This window comes from Hipposideros armiger, unplaced genomic scaffold, assembly GCF_001890085.2.
Source record: "Hipposideros armiger isolate ML-2016 unplaced genomic scaffold, ASM189008v1 scaffold_552, whole genome shotgun sequence".
NCBI lineage: Eukaryota > Metazoa > Chordata > Mammalia > Chiroptera > Hipposideridae > Hipposideros > Hipposideros armiger.
Genome location: NW_017731902.1, coordinates 1165528 through 1191954, shown reverse-complemented (window position 1 = coordinate 1191954; position 26427 = coordinate 1165528). Strand labels below are relative to the sequence as shown.

Sequence of the window (26427 nt, the reverse complement as noted above, 5' to 3'; positions counted from 1 at the left end):
GTCCCAGTGCTATTATGCCTATTTAACTGCGGGTGAATAGACCGATTCTACTATGTGAATTAGCGCACATACGTGGGCAGATGGGAGGATGATGGCAGGAGAATGCAGAAGTTGTATTCTTTCTCAATTTTCTCAGCTAAAAAAAATTTAGCCCATTAATGATTTGTGCTACCATATAAATAGCAGCGGAATACAGTGTTGACTGACCCAGCTGAAATCGGGGCATTTCAGTAATATGCACCATGTCCCTTTCCCGCTGTCCCTCTCTGGGCTGGGCTGGTCATGTGCTCTATCTTGGAAGTGCTTGTTGCAAGGCTCTCTATGTTTTTACACCTTTTCCCCTAAGTAGCCTCAACCTACTCTTTATTTTCCCTCTCCTTTATTTTCTAAAATACATTTTTAAAATTAATTAGGAATTTACAGAATATTTAAGATTTTAACATGTCTTTTTAATTGTGTTAATATCTTTTTTTGGATTGTTAGTGCCATGGTTACCAAGTTGCATAGATTTTGAGTAGTTGGCTTCAACCGTGTTTTAACTGTTAATCCTGTTATATTTGCAGTGTGATTTTGCAGAACACAAGGTATTTCAATGCTGCATATTATTCTAGCAGAATACCTGTAATTTCTGGTATGGACATGAGGGTTTCTTGCCTTTTTTGCCCTTGTATAATGAGATAGTTAAAGATGCACTGCCACCTGGTGAACAAAAGAGTTGTGGACGTCCTGAGTAAGTGCCATTGTGATGCAGAATTGTAGAGGTGAGAATTAAAGAAACCCAAGTGGTGGCTGTACATTTTCTGTCTAATGAATTCTCTGTAGACAGCCATGTAAGTGATTCTTTTACTTAAAATTCAAGTAAATTAAATAAAACTAATCCAAACCTTATTTTAAATATCTTCTTATTTCCCTGAACAATGAATTTGGATTTAATGAAACACCTCTTGTCATTCTATCCCCTGAACTGATTATTTAAAATAAGATAGAATTAACAGTGGCCAATATGTATGTCCTAAGCTGCAGTCCATTAGCAATCCGGATGAAACCCTCATATCTCCACACTCCTTACCACAATCCCCTTAGGGCATCCATTTTCATACAGCTCTGTAGCTTATGTTTGAATAGGATTGTTTTTAAGATACTGATTTTTTAGAATTTTTATCAGTGACAACTGCCTGGCAAGGAATCTCTGTTTGAAATTGTTATTTCTTCTGACTCTTGGCGCACACTTTCACTGCATAGAGAATTCTAGGTTGGTAGTAACTGTGTTTGATGATATGGAAGATGACATTCTGCTGCGCTTTGGCTTCCATGATTGATGAGCAATTGGTTCTCCAACTGTTCCTCCTTCGAACATAATATATGCTCCACCCTGCCCCTGTCCCCCACAAATTTGGTTACTTTTAAAATTTTACTGTTTGTTTTTGGGTCATGTACCAGGAACAAAAGAATATTCAGAGGCTGGGGCTATTGTAGGGCCAGGCCTTGAGGGTTCACATCCTTAGAAGTTTGCAGTGGCCTATTTTGTGCCATGTGACTGTGACTGTGATGGTGGAGACTTTTTTTTTTTTTCTTCCTGACCTCTCATGACCCTGACAAACACTTTATGTCTTAGGCAATGTGATTTTTGACATTGGTGACCACTGTGATTTATGGCCACTCTGACCACAGGGGAGCGGTTATTGTTATGCAGCCAGATGCTGTGATGGAGGCTGGTCTCACTACTGGCTGCCTAGCAGGGCTATCTTTAGAATTTGGATTATAGTTTTAGTTTGAACTGAACTCCTACTTAACAAGCTTCACAAGTTCTCTGCAGATAGTAGGCCATCAGGGCCTAAGTAACAAGTGCAGCTGAGGCATAGATTTGCTTATGAGGACAAGAACATCTTGGTCAGGGATAATTACCTGCTGCTTTTACAATCTGAATTCTCAACCAGGTCTGCAGGCCAGACATTTAGTGCAATAAATTTCATGTGTGAGGTTAAGAGCTAATGTGTAAGTGAGCTTTAAATTGTGTGTACAGGTGTGGGTTGGCTGTTTCCTTCTGGTGGTGTTTTGAACTGAATTCAGAGGCAAGGGGGAAATCTATGGAGGGGGCAACCCATGGATGCACATGGTTTATAAACAGGTTTTAAGAGTCATTCCATACTTTGTAGTTTCAAGTTGGCTATGAATGTGTTCATTTAGATATACTCTGATCTTGGCTTTAGACGTCTGAGACCTAAAATGTGAATTTGACCATATTAGTGTGGTAGTGTTGTAGAATTTTATTAACAAACAAAAAGATGTGAGCCTTCCGTCCAATGGCCAGCGAGCGACTGCCTCACCCGGGAAGAGCGCAATGATAATATCAACATGGGCCAGTGACGCAACGTCCTCCATAACTAGACAGAAGAACAAAAGGACAGCAACTTGTCTGTTCCCCTTCCCCGATTCCCCAGCGCTGTTCCCCTCCCCAATCCCCCAATAAAATCTTTAAAAAAAAGAAAAAGATGTGAGCCTTATTAAAAACAAAACAAACAAAACCCACAAAATACATGGCACATTCTTGGTTTGAGGTAGGAAATCACCTCAATAAAGCTGCAATAGCCCAATGCCCTCAAAAGCAATTCAGAAAACTTGTGTCTGGAGGGCTTGGTCTCAAGGAATCAGCTTTGCTTAGGAGGACAAAGAGCAACGAAACCAGGGTGGTTTGAAAAGTGTGCTTCATTCAACCTTGCTATAAGAATAGATGCAATAGAATAATAACAGAATGAAGAAATCCAGGTTGATTTTGCTGGAGGAAGTGAAAAGTTTCCTCATGAGAAAGGTTGAGATTTTAAGGTCAGACTCAACAGATGTAAGAAGAGTTGAGCTCCATAGGTCAGGAGAGTCCGATGTGGGTGATCTGCCTGCTCATAAAGAGAGTTTCAGGACAGGGGTTGTGTTTTCCTTGTTTCTAGATTAGGAAGAATGATTGGACCCCATAAATTTAGAGAGAAAGAGTGGCAGGATGTCAGTTGACTAGAGTGATCCCTGAGAGGGTGTGTCTGAAAGCTGCAGAAAGACCCCCTAGTGAGAACAAGGAGGACCCTCCAATCAAATATTGGGACAACAATATGACTTGTTTACAAAATATTGGGGCAGGTTTGAGAGGGGATGTCCGGTCAGATCAGTGTAAAACCACAAAAAATTAGTGAGTGACTTTTGAGATGACCACTTACTTACTGTATGCTGTACCCTGGGAAAACATGCCCAAGAAATCATGGTTAGGATTTGCGGGAAGGCACAAAAAAAATGAGTTATATTGTAGGGAGGGTAGAAGGAAATACCATACTCTTGATTGATTTTGTAATAGAGGTTGGCCTGATGGAAGGGCCTCTTCTGGGAGGGATTATGTAATCCAGGAAAGTTGAATGTGGACAAAATATGTTTGAGCAGCAGATGTTTTTGGCAGACCCCAAGCTTGCTGTTTTCACATATCTCACTATGGAAAACTGTATAAAATGAAATCTAGAGGAATATATTAGAAACATATCCAGACAAAGAGCAATGAAAAAAAAAAAAGCAAGTATTCAGATCTGGCAAACAGCGTGGCCCTACTTGGTAGAGAAGGAAAGAAACCTATTAGGTAAATTAATCAGCTAAGTCCCCCTGAAACTACTGGTAGAGAACATTAAAACAATAGAGGCATATAGCATAAAAGATGTAGCAGGTGGAAGTGATACACAGAACCAGTAACATCCTCAACCAGAGGAAACGCCTCTCTTGAGCACTGAAGACACAGCAGGCCACTCAGTGCGCACTCCATCAAAAGCAACTTCATTTCAGGACTTGCTGTATTTCTCCAACTGAAACCATTCCAGGGATGAAGTGGGCAGCATAACATTCTCTGGGAACCAGGTTTCCCAGGTCCAAGCAATTCCATAGCGAGTGGCAGCAGCCACTGTGGCTCAGGACCAAAAACACTGGTCCATGGAGAGAGTAGAGGCTATGTCACGAAGTGGAGCCCACAGCAATGCAGCTTCAGAATGCCGGAAAGAGAGCACTCAATGGGGAATCAGAGCTGAGAAACTGAAAATGCTGAATGGAAAGAACTTCTCAGGACCTGACACCTGAGACTGCTTCCATTGCAAATTTGAAAGGGGAAAAAAAAGGCAGGACTATCTTAAATGACAATCCCTGTGGCATGAGGTGAATGAATTCCAGCCCCTACCACATCCTGCTCCAAAATATATGATAAATCCCATAGTGTCAAATTTAACCACTTCTGTGAGGCTTCTCCCAATTACTTTTTAAAAATTGAGATATAACATAACAATCACCGTTCGAAAGTATACAAATCAGTGATTTTTAGTATATTAACTATGTTGTAAAACCATCTCCAGTGTCTAATTCCAGAATATTTCCATCGCACCAAAAAGAAACCTTCTACCTTTTAGCAATCAGTCTCAATTCTCCCCTCCCAGATATCCTGGCAACCCTTACTCCACATTTTGTCTCCATGCTTTTGCCTCTTCTGGACATTTCACATACATGGAATCACAAAGTTTGTGGCTTTTTGTGACTGGCTCATTTCACTTAACATCACGGTTCCAAGTTTCATCTATATTATAGCATGTAGCGTTACACATTACTTTTTAGAGCTGAATAATATTCCGTTGTATGGATATGCAGCATTTGTCTCTCCACTCATCAGTTGATAGACATTTCCATTTTGGGGCTATTACGCATAATGGCGCTATGAACATTGGCGTGCAATCCTAATGGTTTTCAGCGTCATGATCATAGACCCTAAACAAGCATCACGTGTAGACCCGCATACTAGTAAAGTTGAAATCTTTTTTTTTTTTTTAGCTACCTCTGAGTGTCTATTATAGCCTTTGATGACACTAAGTACTGGGTTTGGGAACATACTGGGTTTGGGATAACTGTACTAGGAGTCGGGGATGGGTTTATTTACTAAAATGTGTGAGTGTGGAAAACAATTGCGTGTACTTGTTTTGAATCAAAACTTATTTGAATCCTTAAAAGGGAGGCTCCTGAACTGCTTAGCAGTAAACACACACAACTTTGATGTCCTGAACTGCACCCACTCCAGGCTGCAGCTGCTGAAACGACGCAGACATGGACAACTCACCTGATTGAAACTGGGCAGAATGAGAAGTCAGGGAGAATGGTTTTAGACTTTAGGTTGGGATTTGGGACTTTAATTTCCTTGGATTAATATCGCACAAGGGCAGCATGGCTTTGCTTTGTTTTTTTACATTTTAACCCCATTGGGCTTTAACATGCATTCTTGTAAAAAGTTAAAAGTAATTGTATAGAATGAAAATGTGGAAAAAAAAATCTGAAACCCAAACCTAAACTTTCTTTCTAATTTGCCCTCTTAAAGAAAGTGTTAAAAAGTGGATGTTTATTCTTAGAAACCCTTTCCTATGCATTTACAGGCATATCAAAAATATGCAAATACATTTTTTTCTGTTTTTGTATTGTTTATGTGTACAAATTATAGTGTTGACTTAATACATCCGAGGATCTAAACATATTAGTGCATATAAATTTATCTAATTCTTTTGAACTGCTCTATAATTTTCCAGTGTATGGGTGAAATAGAGTAACGAGTCATAACTGTATTGATAAATCTGTGGGTTCTACAGAAAGACTTTGCTGTTATAAACAATGCTCAGTGAACAAATGCCTCTTATTTAGAGCAGAAGAACTGTATCTGCAACATAATTTTTTAGTAGATTTCTTCACCAAAGGATATCCCTTTTTGATTTTATAGAACTATTGATAAATTAATATCTCCAGAAGTTGTATCAATTGACACCCTCATAAGCAGTGTCTAAGGTTCTGTTATCCCACAGCCTAGCCCAGAATGTCAGTCAAGTGTTTGATTTGTTCCATTGGTGTACTATTTTGGTTTTTAAAATTTGTTTCTTATAATAATCCTTTTTCCTCTATGGGTGAACTATATTCTTATATCTTTTGCCATTTTTCCTTTTGGACTGTTGGGATTTTTTCTGGATTTATAGGAACCATTTATATATTAAAATGATTACTTTTGCTGGTGTTTTGAGTCCTGAGTCCCCACCCCAACCTACCCATTTCGCTGTTTGCCATAGCTTGTTTTTAGTTGAATTAACTAATTTGCTTTTTTATAGTTCTGGATTTCATGTCATGATAGACAGACCTTTCCTTTCTGTGATTATAATTATCTACATGTTTATGTCTAAATATTGATCCATCTGGAATTCATTTTAGAGTAATATAAGGGATTAAGAATCAATGGCATTGAGTGCTTGCTGTCAATCAAAAATTGTGTTACCTTTCCATAATATAAAACGGAAATTGAAACATGGCAGCCCAAATAGGGACTACATTTTCTAGTCCTTTTGAGTTGCATGTGTGACCATGTGACTGGTAATCAATTACAGAATACATGAGGAAGTGGCATGTGTCACCTACAGGCCAAGACTTTTAAGAAGTTCTCTGTCCCATTCACCACCTAGACAAAGGCAACAGACGAGCCCATCTAACTTGTGGCAACGTAAGTCAGCAGGAACTTGGGTCTCTGAATCCCCATGGGCAATATAGTACTCAGTGACTAGGAACATCTACAGTGACTGTTACTTAAATGAGAAATATACTGCCATTGTGATAAGCCACTAAAATTGGGGCTTATTTATTAAAGTGGCTGGCATGGCCACTCCAATGAAGAGAGAGCTGTCCCCACCATTTGTATCTGAGCACACTTCATTTTATTTAATGAGTGTTCTGTCCACTGCCAGTGAAAGGGAATTGTTAGTAAGCTAGCATCTCTAAAGGACCTGGAAGGGAGGTGGTTTATCAGTGGGTGATTTTCAGTGTTAACCACATGTTCAAGTGAGAATTCGGTTAAGTGAACCTGTGTCATCCACATCACTATAGCGGCATCTGCAAGTAAAAAGCAGAGGTATATCAAACCAATCCAAGCTTATTTTAATTTAACTATTAATAATAATACTTCATTTCAAATGAGACATCCAGGGCAAATTTTAATTAGGGTGCTATACTAGGACAACAGTCGAAAACTGGCTTTGGCTGCTGGAAACAGAGTTAATAATTGCATAGGAAACTTATCAGTGACCTACACTAAGCAAAATAGGCATCATTTGTCAATATGAATGGAGAACCAAACAGTACATCTGAGGAATACATGAAAAAGGAGCAAGATGAGCTGATAAAATACCTAAAGTAAGTGGACAACAAATATTTGGTGATTAAGCTGAAGTTGATTTAAAAGATATTCAAACATGACAGCACACACTTTTTTCACTAAGCTGTCTAACATTAGCCAGATTTTACAAATGCTTGATTCTTTGAAGAACTACTTTGAAAATCAATCTAGTGCCCTACAGTAGTATTGAATTAGTTTGTTCATGACTCTTCTGTTCATTTTTGTTGCAATCTGTTCAAAACCATTTGCGAATCTTTAATCAAAGCGTTCAATGAAGGGAATATCATGGAAACAGTTTTAAAGCCTTTAGCAAATTGGAATTATTGAAAATAAAGTGTGTAAATAGGAAGACATTGAATTTCTCACTACAAAAGTGAAGTAGGGCACAAACAGATCAAACAAGGAGAGCTCAAACAGTGTACCTGGTTTAATTTTGAAACGTTAAAATTGTGCTTTGTAATTTCTTCACTTTTGAAATGAATTTTTTTCATGAGCTTCCATTTTGGGGATGAATTTACATTCTGTATTGAAAAGGAATGAAATTGGAAAGCCCTGTTATTTTGCAACATCTCTATTTGGTTTGGCAAAACATTCAAGATAATCAGAAATAAAAACAACTTATTTGATGAGTTTTGTGTTATAAAATATTTGTCTACAAATGACAACATCAATGAAATAAAAAAGACTATGATGATAATTTCAGTCCAAAATATTTGGACTGAAATATTTAAACATTTCCATACATAAAGCATATTTAATAACCTCCACATAAGAAATTTTCCTAAGCTTACCAGGAATCTCACCATAGGTAGAAAGATAATTTTTTCAATAAAATATAGGCTACAGAGAAGAGTCATTTGAAGGTGTCAACAAATTCAAATTGATTAATGATGAAAAGCAAACTTGAAGAATATTACTATTTTATAAACCTACTAAAAATAACAAGAACCTGTTTGTCATTGGAGCATCAAAAGGAGAAGAGACAGGGTAGCAAAAATACATTTGAAGAAATAAAGGCTAAAATATTTCCAAATATGACAGGACTTATCAAACAGGCCCTAAAGCTCAAAGTAAGTTGAACTTTTACATAATAATGCATATATGAAGTACAATGAAAATAATATTCCATTTATAGTATAACATATAAAATACTTGAATCCCAGGCATAAACTTCTAATGATGAAATAAAAGGAAAAAATAATTGGAAAGTTTTTATACTTGATTGTATAAACCATTATAAAGATGACAACACTTCCTAATTTAGTAAAGATATTTTAATGTAAGACTAATTAATTTTTCTCAGGATATTTAAAATAACATTTTAAAATGAGAATTCCAAGCCAAGGAAACATGCCTTTGTTTTTAGTTTATTGACTATTTGTTTGTTATCTTAATTATTTTTTTTCAGTTACAATTGACATTGAATATTACTTTGCATTAGTTTCAGGTGTACAGCATAGTGGTTAGACATTTATATAATTTATACAGTGATTCACCCCAATTAGTCTATTCTTAATCATGCATTCTATTCGTTTGCATCGGGGCAATCAGGAATTGTATAATTGGTCTTTGATTTGCTAGTGGATATTCAAACAAAACAAACCTTCCAAAAAAAAAGAATAAAGGAATAAAAATTAGTCCATGAGCAGCCCCAAGTGCCATAACAAGAAAGATAATCTTAAAAAATGTCCTGAACATGCATGCTTTAGCTGTAGATAAAACACACACCCCTACTAATGCCTCAGTTGTTTTTTTTTTGAGAGCTTAGAACTGGAAACAAATGCATAGGGAATATGTGCAGGAAGATGGGAAAACAACCCAATACAAAATAGCACGACTAATCATGGATATGGAATCGAGACTGACGTTCCAGAATGCCAGGAAATTCATTACTCCCACAATCACAGAAGCAATGGCAAAAGGTACCCACCAGGAAAACAGTGGTTGAGGAATTAACACCAAGGAAATAATAGACATGGCTGTCAATGTGACAATGACGCTATGAATAGTGCTTTCTAATATTGCAGTATACTGATCAAAACATATGAATGCCTGTTTATATACCATTAGGGCAATTTCACACTTTTTGGCCAAACCTTGTAACCGGAATAATGTTATCATCTTATTGGTTGAAGAAGAAACATCCATGGTCTGAATGAAAGCCTGGGAAGAAATGATTTAATGTGATGATGAAATTTTAATATCATACACAAAAAGTGGAAAAACCATAAAAAATTGGAAATATTGTTTATAGAAGCATTCTTGTCATGTATATCTTCTCTGGTAGCTTCCATATATTGCACATATTCTCGTAACCAAAACTCTGTAAGATTTTTATCTACATAGTCATTGTTTTCAAAATCTGCCAGACATTTTCCCAATTTTTGTCTAGCACCTTTATCCCAGTAGTCAAGAGTTTCATTACCAACAACCATATCCCTGGGACCATAATCTGAAAAATACACTTCATCTATATTAAAATATTGTGTAATGTAGAAATCATCACTTGCCAAATTTCGAAAGTCTAAGCTTTCCTATACTTGGAAACACCCATATATACTACTTAGAAGGCACGAAATGTACAGAAGCACTACAAAAATCTTGGACTCAGTGCTTGTGAGAAAAGGGCCAAAATAGACTCTTAGAGCATCAGAAATTTTCTTTGCTGTAATCCATTTCTGAAAACTCAGAAAAACAGAAAAGGAAACATTAGATTCTTTCCTTCTGAAATGAGTTTGGAATGGCAGTAGCTACTTTTTCCACTAGATGGCAAGCTTACATTGTTATTAAGGGGAAATGATTCTATTGTAATTAAGAGCATTTAGGTACAAATGTATATGAAACTTAAAAGCATTAAAACCTAATAGCAGACTTAATGTGTTATAATGTGTTTCATCCTAAGAAAGTTTTCAAAGTTATTACTGATTTATCCTTGATTTTTAGCTATAATGTTCTATGATTTATTTCTAATATTTTATATATTTTCTTTAATTTGATTATTTTATGCGATGTAAGGATTTTGTTCAGAATCCTTCTGGTTCATCTAAGAAAGAGCTACAATCTGAGGCAGCTGCTCTTCATTTTTTTTTTAAAGATTTTATTGGGGGAGGGGAACAGACAAGTTGCTGTCCTTTTGTTCTTCAGTCTGGTTGTGGAGGTTGTCGCTTCACTGGCCCATGTTGGTATTATCATTGCGCTCTTCCCGGGTGAGGCAGATCAGTCACTGGCCACTGGACGGTCGCTCACGGCAGCTCTTGGCAGCTCACATTGGCTGCCGGCTGCTCACGGTAGCTTACAGGAGCCTAGTGCAGCTCCACTACAGCCTACGCCATTGCCGGGGACTCATGGCAGCCCAGCTCCAGGTCGAGCTGTTATTCACCATTTTAGTGGTAGAGGGCGCAGCGTCACTGGCCCTCATATGGGGTCCGAACCCAGGTTCTATTGTTCAGAGCTGGTGTCCCAAGCCAACTCCTAACCAACACGCCACTTGGCCGGCCCCTGCTCTTCATTTTTAATAAAGAAGCGGGCAGGCCAATGGCTCAGAGCTTTTTTGGGCTGACATGGTATCTATGAATAATTGGACAAAACCTTGTTTTATTTTATACAATTTTTATGGAAAGCACTACTTTCTAACTGAAGATTTTATTTTTCAATATACTTATTGAAATTTTCAAAGTAAGTTGATTTAAAAACACATTATGCAAAAATAGTACAGACAGTATATAAATGTAAGTAAATAATGTTTTCACCACATGATTCAGAATGAAGTAATCACTTGGATGGCATGCAAAAATTATAAAGGTGGAATGAAAGTTTCTAAAGTTTGGGAAACATTGGGGTAACTGACTTGCAAAGTCTCCCGTTTTAAAATATCCTTTTGTCCATTACACAAATACACATGGAAAACACATCTTGGATGAGTCCTTAAAGGGAGCCAGCTCAGCTAAGATGACTGACTTACCGGCTTTATTTTTCTGTGGCTTGGAATGACTTAGACCTAAAGCAGCCATTTTGGACCATGAGGTGATCTTGAAGGTAAGTGTCAAGCTCTAAGAATAGAAATAAAGGAGCCTGGGCCTTTTCACGAAGATGGTGCCAAAAGTGAAGAAGGAAGCCCCTGCCCCACCCAGAGCCAAAGCCAAAGCCAAAGCAAAGGCTCTGAAGACAAAGAAATCAGTGCTGAAAGGCGTCCACAGCCACAGAAAAAAGATCTGCACGTCACCCATCTTGCAAATGCCCAAGACACTGCAGCTCCAAAGGCAGCCCAAATAATCTCAGACGAGCACCCCCAGGAGAAATAAGCTTGACCACTATGCCATCATCAAGTTCTTCCTGACTACCGAGTCAGCCACGAAGAAGATAGAAGACAAGATACACTTGTGTTCATTGTGGATGTCGAGGCCAACAAGCACCAGATCAAAGAGGCTGTGAAGAAGCTCTATGACATTGACGTGGCCAAGATCAACACCCTGATCAGACCTGATGGAGAGAAGAAGGCATATGTTCAATTGGCTCCTGACTATGATACTTTGGATGCTGCCAACAAAATTGGGATCACCTAAACTGAGTCCAGCTGGCTAATTCTAAATATAAACTTTTGAGATGGGCATGCACTAGAATAGTGGTGCCAAAGGATATAGGTGGGGCCCTACAGCACCGACCACAAATGTACATGTAGATAATGAATTATGGTAGGAGCTAGAATAGAGGAATAATCTAGGGGCTATGAAAGAGGGGAGAAGGGAATGACTACCTTTTTCTCCATTGGGCGTCCATGGCTACCCTTCAACATGCACACAGGCATGCATGTGTACCTATATACATACACGCCAGCTTTAAAGCCAATTAAACACCTCTCCTGGCTTCTTTCACAGCTCACAAGCATTTCTTTTCAGAACACATAGCAAAACTGCTTGTGTTCTCTTTACAAGAATGAAGGACCTTTTGAGAACTCAAGCCTTGGAAAGACTGTGGCTCCTTTTCTTCTGATATGTAATTGAATGTAAAAAATACACTCCTAAAGCATAAATACATGTAAGGAAATTCAAGCCAATTGTGATTTTTTTCCCCATGTTGCATAGTTGTGTGTGTGTAAAAATATCAAATTATTTCCAAACAATTGCTTGGTGTCCCTGCTTTATTGGTGCCTCAGGCACATACTTGGTCTGCCCATTAGGTGGTCTATACATCGTTCTCAAGACTTAAGTATCATGAGGATGAGGGGGACCTTGTCTACTTTAAGATACGTGGTACCCCCAAGGTCTAGTAACATCAGGCATGAAGTAAAAAGTCATCAAATGTTGGATGGATGGGTGGCTGGCTGGCTGGCTGGATGAATGGATGGATGGACAAACAGATGAATGAGCTCTATTTGGATAGAGAGAAGTCCCAGGACATGTAAGAAGATTCAAAGAGATAAACTCTGAACCTGCTCTTGGAGGATGGCCAGTGGAAGTCTTCAAATGGAGGTTCAGGATGGGAGACAAGGATATCTTGACACTTATTTTTCAGGAGTTATGAGCCACCATTTAATTTAACTTACCTCTATTGTCAGGTTGGAATCCATCAGGCCCCTGGGGTTACAGCTTCTCAAGGCCTTCTAGTCAGCTTGACATGGAAAGATCTCACACAGGGGAAGTCTCTAAAGTTGTCAGCAGCCTTGGCTACTGCCACAAATAATTTATTCCCTCTGCTTAGGCTTTTGCTACTGAGAGGGACAGGCTAATTGGGTCTTCCTGGCAATCCATGTCAGCTGGAAGCTTCCTGCTAAGGTCCCTCCACCTCTTTTCCAACCTTTCTCAGTGCCAAGGCTTAAATAGGAGGAACACTTCTAAAGCACATGCCTGCTGAAAACACCCTCTAGTGATTGCTTCCCAAATGCAGACATTTCTGCCAGCTAATCCAAAGGCTTTTGAAGTCACTGCTAATTTAAAAGCTATAAAAAGAACGACACTGACATGCTTCCCGCTGTTTTTTCCCATCAATAACTCTCACTGGTTGCTTTACAATTAGCTTTCTGTTACAATTTGGGGCTTGCAAAACATGACTCTTACAACACATTCAAACAGAACTTTTTAGACACAGAAATAACAAGGCCCTAACGTGGATATAAACGTGTTTTTCTACAGTTAGGATATATTTCTTAATAATGAACCTCCGTGGATTCAGGTTTGGAGTCAGTGAGTCCTAGGTTCAAAACCCAACTCTTCTACTTACTAGTTAGGTTCTGCCCGACAAATTATTTCTAAAGCCATTCCAGCTCTAGAGCTTCTTGTGGAGTTGGATGAGGCTGTCAGGACCACATCACAGCTCAACTCCCCCTGCCTGGTCCTGCTTCCTTCGTCTCCCTCCATCATCTCCTTTCCCAACACGTTCATCCCAAGAGAACTCTTCAATTAAACATCCCACATGTTAAACTGTTTTTCAGAGTCAGATTCCCAGGGGACCCAATCTTCAGTGCCTTAGTAAGGGAAGGAAGGAAGGAAGGGAAGAGCGGAGGGAGGGAGGGAGGAAGTGAGGAAGGAGTGGGCCCTTTTCTAGGACTTGATGCTCTAGGTGTGGTCTACAGACCAGCAGCATCTGCACCATCTGGGAATCTGCATTTTAAGGAGATGTTTGTTTGTGTGTAAACTCATCCAGGGGTTACCCAGCTAATTTAAAGACGAGCCTCTTCCTCCTGACCATCACTTTCTAATTCTGCTGTCACCACCATGCACTGCAGAGAGTAATTGGGCATATATTGCTCTCACTGCTTTTAACCTCTGGCCCATGCATGGTCGTAATCCCATTCTCCAAATTCCTTTAAGCATAGTTGAAATTACTAGCATTAAAACAAAACATACTAACTACAGAGGCAAAGCAAAGGCACATAAAAAAAGGATTAAACCATATCTGAAAGGCATGATGCAGTTTCCTGCTCCTGCCACAACCCTTGTCCTCTTGGGTTCCAGATTTGCAAGCCTCGATCTATTCCTGATTCTGCCTCAGAAGACTTGCCTTCCAGTCCCACATGGTGGCGTAGCAGCTCTGTTATCTTACACAGTCAACTTTATTTTGCTGTTCTCTGATTCAGGAGATCTGGATGGGGCCTGAGGCCCTGCACTGTTACCAAGCTGCGGGGTATTATTGCCCTCCCTGCTCCATCTTAACACCACCATCTGTTAGCCCAGCACAGTCTGAACCGGGGCAAAATGTAGCTGGCTCCCATGAAATGACCGACGCCTGGTCACCTGCCCTGGCTGAGTCAGAGGCCAGAGGCTCCTGGAGCAGCCAAGCCAGCCTCCAGCCGCGGAGAAGCCCACCTTTGGCACGAGTGTCAATGCCCCAGGCCCGCAGTGGTGACGCGCCCGCCTGCCAGCTCCGCCCCCTCCCGCCCTGCCAGGGCACTCTCATCCACAATGGAGCAGACCTGGCCAGGCACCAAGACTAAAGCTGTGCGGCAGGGTCGGGGAGGCCACAGCCAGAGGGTCAACCGCTGGCGCCTTGCAACCTCCTTAATTTATTTATAAATACGCTGGCTCTTTATGTGGCCTAGTTAAGGACGTCTTTCCATAAATACATAGAAATGGATGTTATTCTAGAACCCACCAATAAGAGACACTGCTGTAGAGATTGTTGCTGGATTAACAGCCCCACCTCCCTCTCACCACCCTCTCTCTCCCAAATAGAAAATAAGGTTTAAAATGCATGATTTTTTTTTCATGTATTCAAGATGGAAATTCTACTTAATGAGATATTTCTTTGTGAAGACAAAATATTTTAGGAAACAGAAAATTATGAAGTACAGTTGTATCTTTGCCAACCAAAAACAGCTTCCACCTTCCTCCTCCTTCCATGGCAGTGATATCTTGGCCCCCAGCTTTCATCCTGAACCAGAGCATCTGTTTAACCCAAGCATAATCCTTTTGTTCCAGAGGCCACAAGTGGCTTATTTCTCTGCAAAAATATGATTTGCCAAATACAATTCCCACTCCTCCCAACTGCTCTTTGGAGTCAAGGGGCCAAGCAAGAATCAAATCATTACAGACCTTTGAAGTCACTGGTCCCTATCCCTTTGCTATTTCTTCCAGTTCCTTCCACACACCCTTAATTCTGTTATCCAGCTGTAATTTGTTTCTGTGTCTCTCCAACAGTCTTACCTTTCTTCTGACCGTTTCTTTTTAATCGATTGATTCATTTGAAATTGGATTTTCTCTGGCCTACCAGCTATTAAAAATAGCTGTGTGTGTGTATGTGTGAATGAGTAGACTTTCTAACTAGGCAATGCTTTCTAATGCCTTGCAATCCTGAATCTTGCTCGGGTTTCTTTTTTTTAAGATTTTTATTGGGTAATTGGGGGAGGGGAACAGCATTGGGGAATTGGGGAAGGGGAACAGACAAGTTGCTGTCCTTTTGTTCTTCAGTCTAGTTGTGGAGGATGTTGCTTCACTGGCCCATGTTGGTATTATCATTGTGCTCTTCCCGGGTGAGGCAGTCGCTTGCCGGCCATTGGACGGCCGCTCACAGAGGCTCATGGCAGATCACGGGGCTGCAGCCTATGCCGACCCTGCGACTCCCAGCAGCAGAGCTCCAGGTCAAGCTGTTGTTCACCATCTTAGCTGTAGAGGGCACAGCGTCACTGGCTCTCATGTGGGATCAGAACCGGGGCCTTGCTGCTCAGAGCTGGCGTCCCAAGCCAACTCTTTTTATTTTTTTTTAAAGATTTTTATTGGGGAATTGAGGGATGGGGACAGCGCTGGAGATTGGGGGAAGGGGAACAGACAAGTTGCTGTCCTTTTTGTTCTTCAGTCTAGTTGCGGAGGACGTTGCTTCACTGGCCCAAGTTGGCACCATCATTTCGCTCTTCCCGGGCGAGGCAGATCAGTCGCTGACTTCTGGATGGCCACTCATGGCAGCTGCTGGCCACTCACACTGGCTGCTGGTTACACACAGTAGCCCATGGCAACCCACTGCAGCAGGGGATGCAGCCTATGACTTTGCAGGGGACTCACGGCAGCCCAGCTACAGGTTGAGCTGTTGTTCAGCATCTTAGCTGTGGAGGGCAGTGTCACTGGCCCTCATATGTGGGATCCGAACCGGGGCCCTCTGGCATCCCAAGTCAATTCTTAACCAACGCGCCACTCAGCTGGCCCTTGCTCGGATTTCTTAGTATGAATTCAATTGCCTGATTCCTTTGGAAACAGCAGGGGTTATCAGAGAGAATACAAACTTTAGAAGCGGGCAAAACCATATCATATGTTGCTTTGTTTGTTTTGTGTCAGGCTGACATTTATTGAGCTCATACTATGTGCCAGGCGTTTTTCCAAGTACTTTACAAGCATTAATAACCCTCACCACATCCTTTTAAGGCAGGTACTATTATTACTCCATTTTACAAATGAACCAATGGAGACAGAAGGAGGTTAAGTAACTTGCCCAAGGCTACACAGTGAGGCAGTGGCAGAGCTCTTGATCACAATGTAATTTTCCTAAATCCTACCCCTTCATATCTGTATAACTTTGGGCATGGCTTATTTTGTCTGTCTCTCTCCCCAATCTGCAAAATGAGTTAGATTAGTTGTCCCTCACAAGATGATCATTGGAATATACCGAGAGTACTCACCCTGGTGGTTAAACACAGGTCAGAACCCAGCATTGGGCGTGACAAGGGAGAAACCACATAGAAATCAAGCAGATCACTACCTAGAATCACTACAAAGATCCTGCCGCTGACTTCAGACCACCTTTCTGCTCTCCAGCCATTCGTTTTTCCAAATGTAAAATGATGGAGTAGAGCTTGCTAACCACCCACATTTCTTTTGGAACGACCTCAGGGGACAGGCACAATGCCATCACATCACCTCAAGGCCAGACCAACTCTGCCAAGACAATCATGAAGCGTTTGAGCACATATCAGTTTCATTTCATACAGAATTCTGGCCTTTGTCCCTACCGGCTCCCTATTGGCTGGGACTCCCTATTGGCTGGGACTGCAGGGAGCCGGACTCCTCTAGGAGCCTTCAGCAAGGAGGCAGTTCTTTAGCATGTAGCTGTAGCCTGAGAGGAGAAGGTGGAGCGATTCACCCCATCACGCCGGAGTCATTTTACGAGGGCTCCTCAAGTGTCGGGGAAAGAAGAGGGCCGTCGGAGTGGGAGTGGGAGATGGACGCACCGGTGAGTGTGGCAGAAGCCAACCAGCGCCAATGTGGCCGGGGACTGGCGGACCCATCACCTGCTTCTCCTGAACTATTGGATGCGAAATCAGGATGCCTGGTCTCCCACATTTCACTGCCTCCTCCACCAAACAAACCAATGGACTAAACAAGCCCAGACCCAGCGCGGCCCACTGACCCCGGTGTAGGTCTTTAGGGAATTAGTGTGTGCCGGTTACGTTTTCTGAGGTTCTGAAGCCCCAACTCTGGCATCCTCACCCAAAGGCACTGTTTTCCTACGCGAGCGTGACCCCTATGGTAGTGGCTAACCGCAAGTTCACAGTTTGGCGCGAGGGATGGGGGTTGCAAAATTGGTTAGTTTTTGACAAACATCCTTTAAAGAGAGATTTGAGAACAATTATTAAGCTTTCCCTTTCAAACAACCCGCAGTGTCTGTATTTGTGACTTTACCTCTTGATGTAGATAGGCTTGGTGTCACAGTATTTCTCAACTTGCTCAGAACAATTCCTTGTATGGGATTGCTTGTAGGAGGCTTAGCATCCTTGGTCCTGGGGCACTAAATGGTCCCACACATTCACATACTGCCTGGGATGACAAAGATTAGGGTCACTCTCCATGGCCACTCTCCGTACAGTTGGTAGCACCAACTGCTAACTGCCTGCAGAAAGTGAGTTTTGTTAGCTCCAACATGGCTACTGATAAGCCACTTTTGAAAGTATGACCTGTCTACTCATACTGGGGTGCAAAGGATGTACTTAAAAAAAAATTATGTATATACATATACATATATATGTATGTATGTATCATATAGCACAATTACTGCCTATGTCTTTTAACCTTTATTATGTGGGCCTGCCAAAGCTGCACTACTGGTTTTTTTAAAGATGGTTTAATTCAGTAAAACTCCTGTTGAATTATACTCTGATATTAAGGTTTCATTAAGGGATTCAATACATTTAATTACATTCTTGAAGGGTTTGCTTTGGTCAATCCAGATTAATGTCATTCCTGACCTTTAGGAAGATGAAATGTGCTTTTAAATATTCAACATTTTGCTATGACACATTAATTGCTTTTTTATTAGAGGTTGGCCCTTTGTATAATTGCTGTAACTAAATTGCCGCTCAGCTCCATGAAACTCATTACTCTACTATAGGGATGTTGAGGACATTGTTTATTATATCACACCCTATTGTCATCTATATGTGGACCCATAAGAGAAATTTCTCCTGGGGCTCAGTGTCCGGAACAGCTGTGATTCTCCTAAGCAACTGATTTGCTTTTTATCTCAGAAAACCCGAATCATTTAACCAACTGTTTCCTATCTTGTAGTGGCTACTTGGTAGCTCAGGGGCTGATTTGACACCCCATCTCTTACCAAGTGTAGACCCTATGGCTTGTGTTGGAATACTAACCTCACCTGTAGCTTCATCCTATTTTTATCACTGGACTGATTTCCTTAAATATTTAATTTTGTTCTTTATGTGTATTTATAAGCCTTCTTAAATGGTTTTTTAGAATGAAACAAGAACACACACACACACAGTTTAGAGTGGCAGCCTCTGCAATTCGGAGAATTACAGGTTGTACTATGCAGTACCCTTGGTACCACTTAAGATCCAGATAGGCAGGAGAAGGGAGAAATAGGGGAAAACTACAGCATAGGTTAAGGGAGGATATGAGAAAAGAAGGCGGTATATATGGTGGTGAGTGGTATGATACCACATGTAGCTTATACCTATTCTGATTAATGTTAAAAAAACAAAACTAAACTAAATTTAAAGCTAAAAATATATATACTTAAAGATGATCAATGTGTCCAGGGATATATTTAGAAAAATGAGAAAAAAACCACATTTCTTGTAGAAACTCCACTTTGTAACTCTAATTGAAGAATGTTCAAAAAAGCCAGTGCCCATGTGGTTTAGTAGGAGGTTGTTTGGACACCGATAAATGAGCTTAATTTATTTTCTTGCACAAAATATTTGCTGAAGTTTACAGAAACAGGTTTTGTTTGTTTGGTTGGTTTTCTGCTCTTTGTTTTTAATATCATCTGAAGTTCCAGGCAGGGCTTTCTCCATGGATTTCTTTAATAGTACTAGATTGCTCACCTGCACATAAAAAGGGCTATTGGTAACGTGATTTTTTTTTAACTATCATCAAGAATTAGCCCATTTCACTAGAATAAATACTGAGAGATTAGAACTAAAGCTAGTAATTTTAATAGGAGATAGGTTTTTTCTTAGAAACTATAGTTAACTCATAAATATTTTAATAAAAAACGAATGCACTATATATAAGACTTTTTTTTTTCTTTGTTAGAGTTCAGATTACAGACAACCTGACACAACGATTTCTTCAAAGCCCAGACTTCTCACACCTTATGGCCTCGACATTGTGCTCCAGGGACTCAGCAGAGCTGTTCTTGAAACCAACCCGCAAAACATCACCAAGTTTGCAGCATTTTATTTTGAAGAACTTATTGCGTTTAGAGAAGGTTTGTTATTGCTTTAGATTAAATATTTGTTGCTGTGAAAAAGAAAGCATTTTAAATTGGAATTTTTTGTATCTAATTTCCTGTATTTATTCCTTCAGGGAATGCTTCTCTGGATATAAAAAACCTGATTAAACAATTTCATCGATTTATAGGTAAGTACCACAGGTGGTAATAGTATAAGAATACTAGTTATAAACTATTTCTTCATTAAAAGCATACATCAAACTTAAAAAACATGCCCACAAATATTTTCTGTTTAGATAATCACACTGTTTATGTTTAAATAATCAAACTAATGCTTTATTTTTATTATTGAATCTTTTTTTTTTAATCTGGGGACCGACATTTGTCTTAAAAAAGCAAAGATAGGAAACATCTTTAGAAAACCATTTGGTACAATGAGACCTAGAACAGTGTTTGTAAATTACGACTCAAACCCTTTCCAATATGCCCTGTTTTTTAGGGACGTACAGTGAAATTGAAGAGAATTGGATTTTGTAGAAATAAAGACTAACGTTATAATGAAATACATTACTTAGGAAAGTTGTATAAACACTCTCCCGGGAATTCTTTTTTATAAAGAAGTTTAACAATGCAGTACAGGGAATATAATCAATAATGTAAAGATTATGTAGGGTGCCAGATGGGTACTGGACTTATTCGGGGGGATCACTTCATAGACTGTGTAGGTACCTGACTACTGCACTGTACACCTGAAGCTGATGTAGAATAAAAGTACAGCCATAGGGAATATAGTCAATGGTATTATTGTAACAGCTACATATGATATCAGAGAGGTAGTAAACTTGGGAGGGGGTTATCACTTTGTGAGGGGTGTAAATGTCTAATCATTATGTTGCTTTGTACACCTGAAACTGATATAAAAAATTAAATTACGTTACAAAAAAGAAGTTGAACAACCCTCCCCTTTCTTTCGCCCCATGATGGTTTCACTGCAGTCCAGGATGGAGGACAGGAAATAAATTAGGTGCCACTGACCATCTTTTCTGTGTGTCTCTCTATGTTAGTGAAGAGATAAGTTTCTCAGAAAGTCATCTCCTCCAGCTTCTCTGACATAGGGCTGTATATATCTGCTTAGAAAAACAGTTGTGTTTTATGTGTGTGTGTATGTGTGTGTGTGTGTGTGTGTGTGTGTGTGTGTGTGTAAATGTGAACATGACGGCATGGAACTGAGTGGACAGAGGAGTGATGAAAAAGTCAGAGGCTAAGAAATGAGAAAGGCAAAGTTCACATGATGAAAATTTGGGAAGATCACTGTAAGTGATTAATTGGTTGAATCCCAAGGACAGGCACTCATGTCTAAAAGAATGACAAGAAAAAGGTTTTGGCAGAATTTTGTGGAGAATGGAGACTCATGGTCAGTGTGGGAAATAACTTGCTACATTGACTGACCAACATTTTGGAATGATTGTAGAGAAAGAAAAGATAGGATCAGTGAGCTTCAGCCACATTTTATACTCTGCCACTTTGGTGATGTTAATAGATAACATAGCCAAGATAGGGAGAAATCAGGATTAAGACCTAGGAAAATGTAAAAATCATGAAGGTTTAGACCTGCAGTGAAGAGACACTCAAAACAGAAAGCAAGATTAAGAATAATAAGAGTCAGCATCTGAAGGGGCAGGAGAGTGAATCACTGTGGTTCAGGGATATTTTATTGTATAGTCATGAACTGCTGCTGATCATTGGGCCCAATTTCAATTCCTATGCAGCACCATAGCAGTTACACATGTCATTAAATATTGCCTAGAGTTATTTATTCATATTAAATAGTCATAATAAATGTTTTTAGTTTTTTATGCCAAATTCTATTTTTATGCATTATTTTTATAGTTCATTACACATACTTTTGGCTATACACTTTTATTAAACAAACAAGGAATATATTTATTTCTGGACTATCCATACAAAATTCTGTAAAGCTCTGATGCTACTCTGCACTTTTCCTGGCATTTTTTCAAGTAAGGCTAGGCTAATTCTCTAAATAGAGAGATAGGTATTATGCCAAAATGGCCCGTTTATTTCTTAAAGTCTTGCATTTGCCTAGGTAAGGTTATTAAGAATTTCATTACCAAGGTAAGAATTTCATTAAGTTTAAAAAAGTTTTGAATGATCATCTGATCTTATGTCCTTTTCCATTCTGGTAAGATTAATCAGTTCGAGAATAGTCCATACTAAAGAAGGCAAATAAATTATTGAGCAATAGTATATTCAAGAATTGGGTCATATTGTCAGACTGGGGACAGAAACACAGGGTCAGGATTAAGAGAGGAGGGGGCTGGGTGGGAAGCAGATATAGCAAACCAGGAAAACTGTAACAGGAAACCAGGTTGCCAAGATGAGGTCAGGAACACTAGGATCCAAGAGTCAACATGTGAAAGAAGAACATTCTGGGCCTTATAAGTTACCACTCTGCTATCCAGAAACTTTGGTAAATTCGAATTATAATCCCCATTTCACAGACGAAGAGGCTGAAGCTCAGAACTGTTGCCTTAGACAGGTTCATGCAGCTATTAAATCATAGTCAGGACCGAAATCCAGGTCTTCTTATGTACTCTTTTCCTATGAAAAAGTTCAGGGAAGAAAGCAGTGTCATAAATTCCCCGACGAGTTGTTTATGATTCACAATTATATAATGCTTTACCCTCCTAGAATGGTGTTGTTTAATAGGGGACTTCTAGAGGCAAAAATATTAAGCCTGGGGATTCACCTCCTAGACAGAATTCCAGGTATGACAAGCCTGTCAGGTAGGAGCCTTTCCAGGGTTGCTGAAAACGTATCACGTAGGTGATGGATCAGAGGCCCTGTGCAGGCAATTGAGGGATTGCAGTAATTCCATCCTGAGATTAGTTGGGTTCTGGAAAATTTCATGGTGAATAAATCACTGGGGAATGTAAGGCCTTCTGGGGGGACAACAGAGTCACAGAGGCCTTGAATCGGTGTTGGAGTGTAGTCAGAAGCTGGGCTTGGGTTTGTGGTGGTTTTCATCACCTCCACTGTACCCCCAGGCCTCAAATCCCTTCAGCAATGGGCTGCTGTTACCTTGTGCTGAGGACGAGGTTGGGGTGCCAAGGTGTTTCTCCATGCCTGGGCTTCGCCCTCAGCTTTCCACACCAATCTGCACCCCAGAGGGCGTCTCTCCCCATACTCTTGCTCCTCACTTGGGGGCAGCGTGCTGTTTCTTGTTATTGGTACTAGGCTGGTGGTCAGTGCAGGGGGGTTCTCTGGTCTGGGCTGGCCCTGAGCACCTGAGCCTTGGGGGTGGGCCTTTCTGTGTTTTGGCTGGTTGCCCTTGTGGCAGCCAAACTCTGCCTTGTATGTGTGGTCAGTCGTGAGCCAGTTTCCTGCCCCTGCCCAGTGGTAAGAGACCTCTGGTGGGTGTTGATGTGGGTCCCTCTCTCCGGTCATCTCTCCTGCTTCCATCCTCCATGTGAGGCCCATGGAAAAGTGCTTGTGAGTGAGCTGCACTCTCTTTGGGCCTGGGGTCCCAGGCTATGCACTGATATCCTATCCCACATTTGGCCTTCCCCAGTACATTAATGTTTTAGCTGATACCTTACCAGCTGGCATGGTGGTGGCCTCTCCTTTCCGGGCCCTGCCACAGATCAGACGGTTCTTGTGACCTTTTTCTCTTTGGAGGGGCAGGTTGCACTTTGGAAGTCAGGTTACTTCATTGCTTTGTGGCTCTCTTTTCTGATGGGCTCAAGAAAAATTATTTTGTGATTTATCTGGCTTTTTCTCCTTATAATGGGAATGATATTTTTTTCAGCTTTCTATATCTTAGGTGTAAAGCCAGACTTATTTAAATAAAATTTCCCTTATTCCCCCAGAAAGAGTTGTTCTTTTCTTCCTCTGAATGTCCATAGATCTTTATTAGGACTATTATTAGGCACTTATACCTTTTTACCTATAATATTTGTATATCTGTCTTTTCTCCCCTACTGAATGTAGGCTTTATGAGGCCTCACCTTAATAATGTTTATGTCCACAACAGTGCCTGGTACACTGTGCCAGAGCACAAGCACTCAGTCAAGTGTATTAGTGGATAAAGGGTTTTGTTAAAAAGTGGGTGGGGAAGTCCCGAAGAGGGGAACAGTTGGGAAAATTAGGTTATTGTTCTAAGCACAGGGAGGCAAGAGTAGATGTAGCTTTTCTTTCTCTGCATGCAGGCATTTGGTGTGGTAGCCATGTCCAGAACTAGACATCTGACTTGAGTTTACAAGAAATCAGCAGCTATGGCCGAAGGAGACACTGTTCTCGGTAAGCAGCTGAACCTAGGAAAACACATGTCTCCAAACCAAGTTTTGACTTGATGCAAACACATTCTTGTAAAACAAATTTCACTTTCCCTGCAGATTTCATTATATTAGGGAAACGCTTCCACAAGAGAAAATCCTCAGTAAAACAAGCAGGTATGAAAATGTTCAGCGAGTAACAACGAAAATGTTCAGCGAGTAACAAACACAGGTGTGTGGGCGACAAGCAGAAAATGATTTTAGTTTTCCAGTTCTAGTAGTTTCTGAATGTCACCAGCTGTCTTGGCCTCCCAAGCCTTCCAAGGCATTTTCCTCATGCCTGAGGATTCATGGAGTCCATGCTGATGGACCCAGATCTCATCTCTGCTCCTCTTGTCTGGAACAGTAGGACTCTGGCTGCATTTTCACAACTCGCCAGCAGGTGCTACCATTTTTAGGTTGGAATATATGATGTTTCCTAACGTAAAAATGCCCTATCCTCTAGTTTTCCAATAAGTTAATATATATATTTACCTAAATTGAAGAAAATGACTTTATTAATATGACAGCATTTGTTTCATTACTGTTATTATACCAGCTGAAGATTAGATATTTATTGACCAGACAGAAATCTTTTTTTTTTTCTTTCTTAGTTGTATGTGGAAGTTTGGATCAGCAGCTTTTTCCATGGAGGTTTTCAGCTTCCTTATCTCTAGGCAGAGTTAGGATCTTTCCTCTTTTGCTGACCAGCCGAAACTGGTATCTGGTTATTAGTTTTGTCACTGTGCTACTTGGAATCACTTATTTCTAAGGAGATGAACTGAGGTGTCTTCTGATTGGATAGATCAGGGAAGTTTCATTACTTGCACTAAATCACAGATATTGGAAAATAAAGCAAAACTCTTTTGTACTTGTGTATATATTGACATTTGAACACTCAGTTTATTGCTGCTTTCTTTAAAATTCTTCATTTCTGGGATATATGCTTATTAATCATCTGGCTGTTATTGTAGTTGAGAAGTGGTCAGAAGGAACCACACAAGAGAATAAACAAGAATCTGTAAAAGAACCAAGAGAAACACCTAGAGTTTCCCAAGAACCTACATGGATGGAAAAATCTACAGACACAGAGGAGGACAATACAACTGGACCACTGTTTAGCAACAAAATCGCTCAGTTCCCATCAGTTCGTGCAGAGCAGCTCCCAGAGCCTGAGGAGACAAGTGAAGCAGTCCGCGGTCCTTCAGAACCATCCACATCTAAGATTACTACCTCACCCTCATCATTGGCTTCCTCACTCCCCTTGCAGGATGGACAAGAACTTCCTGCTTATGATCAAGCTCTTGAGGTCCCTTTGCAGGCTGGTACTGAGGTTACGTCAACCATTCATAAAACATGTATCTATAAAGATGAACTTATGACTGAAGGGGCTACTTATGTCGAGCAAATTCCAGAACAAATAGCCATTCCTTTAACTAATCACATTGCTTGTCTAAAAGAAAATGAGCTGTTACCACCAGGTAGTCTCATACCTGTAGGCAAGAGAGCCACATGCATGTCTGAAAAATGTGCAGATTCTACTAAATTTGCACATTTGCAGCATGCAAACTATGATTCTTCAGTACATATGGGAAAAGAAATGCTTCTGCTCTTTGTCACCTCTATGAAAGGTCCACCTGCACAAGCCCTGGACACAGATGGCTCTACCAAAGCAAAAGGCTATGAAAAACCCCTGCTCCTTGAAATGGAGGTCACTTCCCTACTCCCTGGCAGCAAGAGTCGGAAAAGCTCTGCATCCCAGAAGGCGGAGGTCACACCTGTGCTCCCTGGGGAAGCTGCTAAAGCTGTGCCCCCAGCTCTCTCTGTAAGACCGTCTAGTGGCCCCCCTCCTCCTGTTCCAGAAACCAAACCAGAATGGGAAGCAGCACCTGAGCGAGGTTTGGTGGAGCCAGGTAAGAAAATTAGATACTTACAAAATGAATACATTTCATTGACAGCTGTACTTCAGGTCACCATCTAGGTAGGCTCTCTGAAGCTTGGTCAAAAGTCTTTATTTTCAAAAGTTTTTAAAATGCCAAGCCTATTTGAAGACTGATTTATTTGAGAGTTTACTCTTATGAGATAAGTGACTTTAAAGTGACCTCGTCAAAACTTGGACTCAGGTTTGGTCCTCTAGCACTTTTGTGTTATTCTTCTGAACATATTATGTAGTGAAAAACATTAGAGCCTGATGTCAGGTACAAATATACGCATGTGATCTGAATGTTCCAACTGAAAAACTGTCATTAGGGGACGTTGTCTTGAAATTTCTCACTTGCGAAT

General features: G+C 40.4%; 1 protein-coding gene and 1 pseudogene across 1 annotated transcript in view; both read left to right on the top strand.

Moving 5' to 3' along the window:
- Positions 1–11290: 11290 nt before the first annotated feature.
- On the top strand, positions 11291–11763 carry LOC109371163 (60S ribosomal protein L23a pseudogene; annotated as a pseudogene).
- A 5578-nt stretch (positions 11764–17341) lies between these two features.
- Positions 17342–26427, top strand: part of LOC109371162 (calcium-binding tyrosine phosphorylation-regulated protein-like) — an 18912-nt gene continuing 9826 nt past the window's right edge. Inside the window, exons 1-4 of the mRNA XM_019623492.1 lie at positions 17342–17452; positions 19675–19849; positions 19948–20001; positions 25119–26057. Coding sequence (XP_019479037.1) covers positions 17342–17452; positions 19675–19849; positions 19948–20001; positions 25119–26057 — 1279 coding nt within the window. The remainder of the gene's footprint in view (positions 17453–19674; positions 19850–19947; positions 20002–25118; positions 26058–26427) is intronic.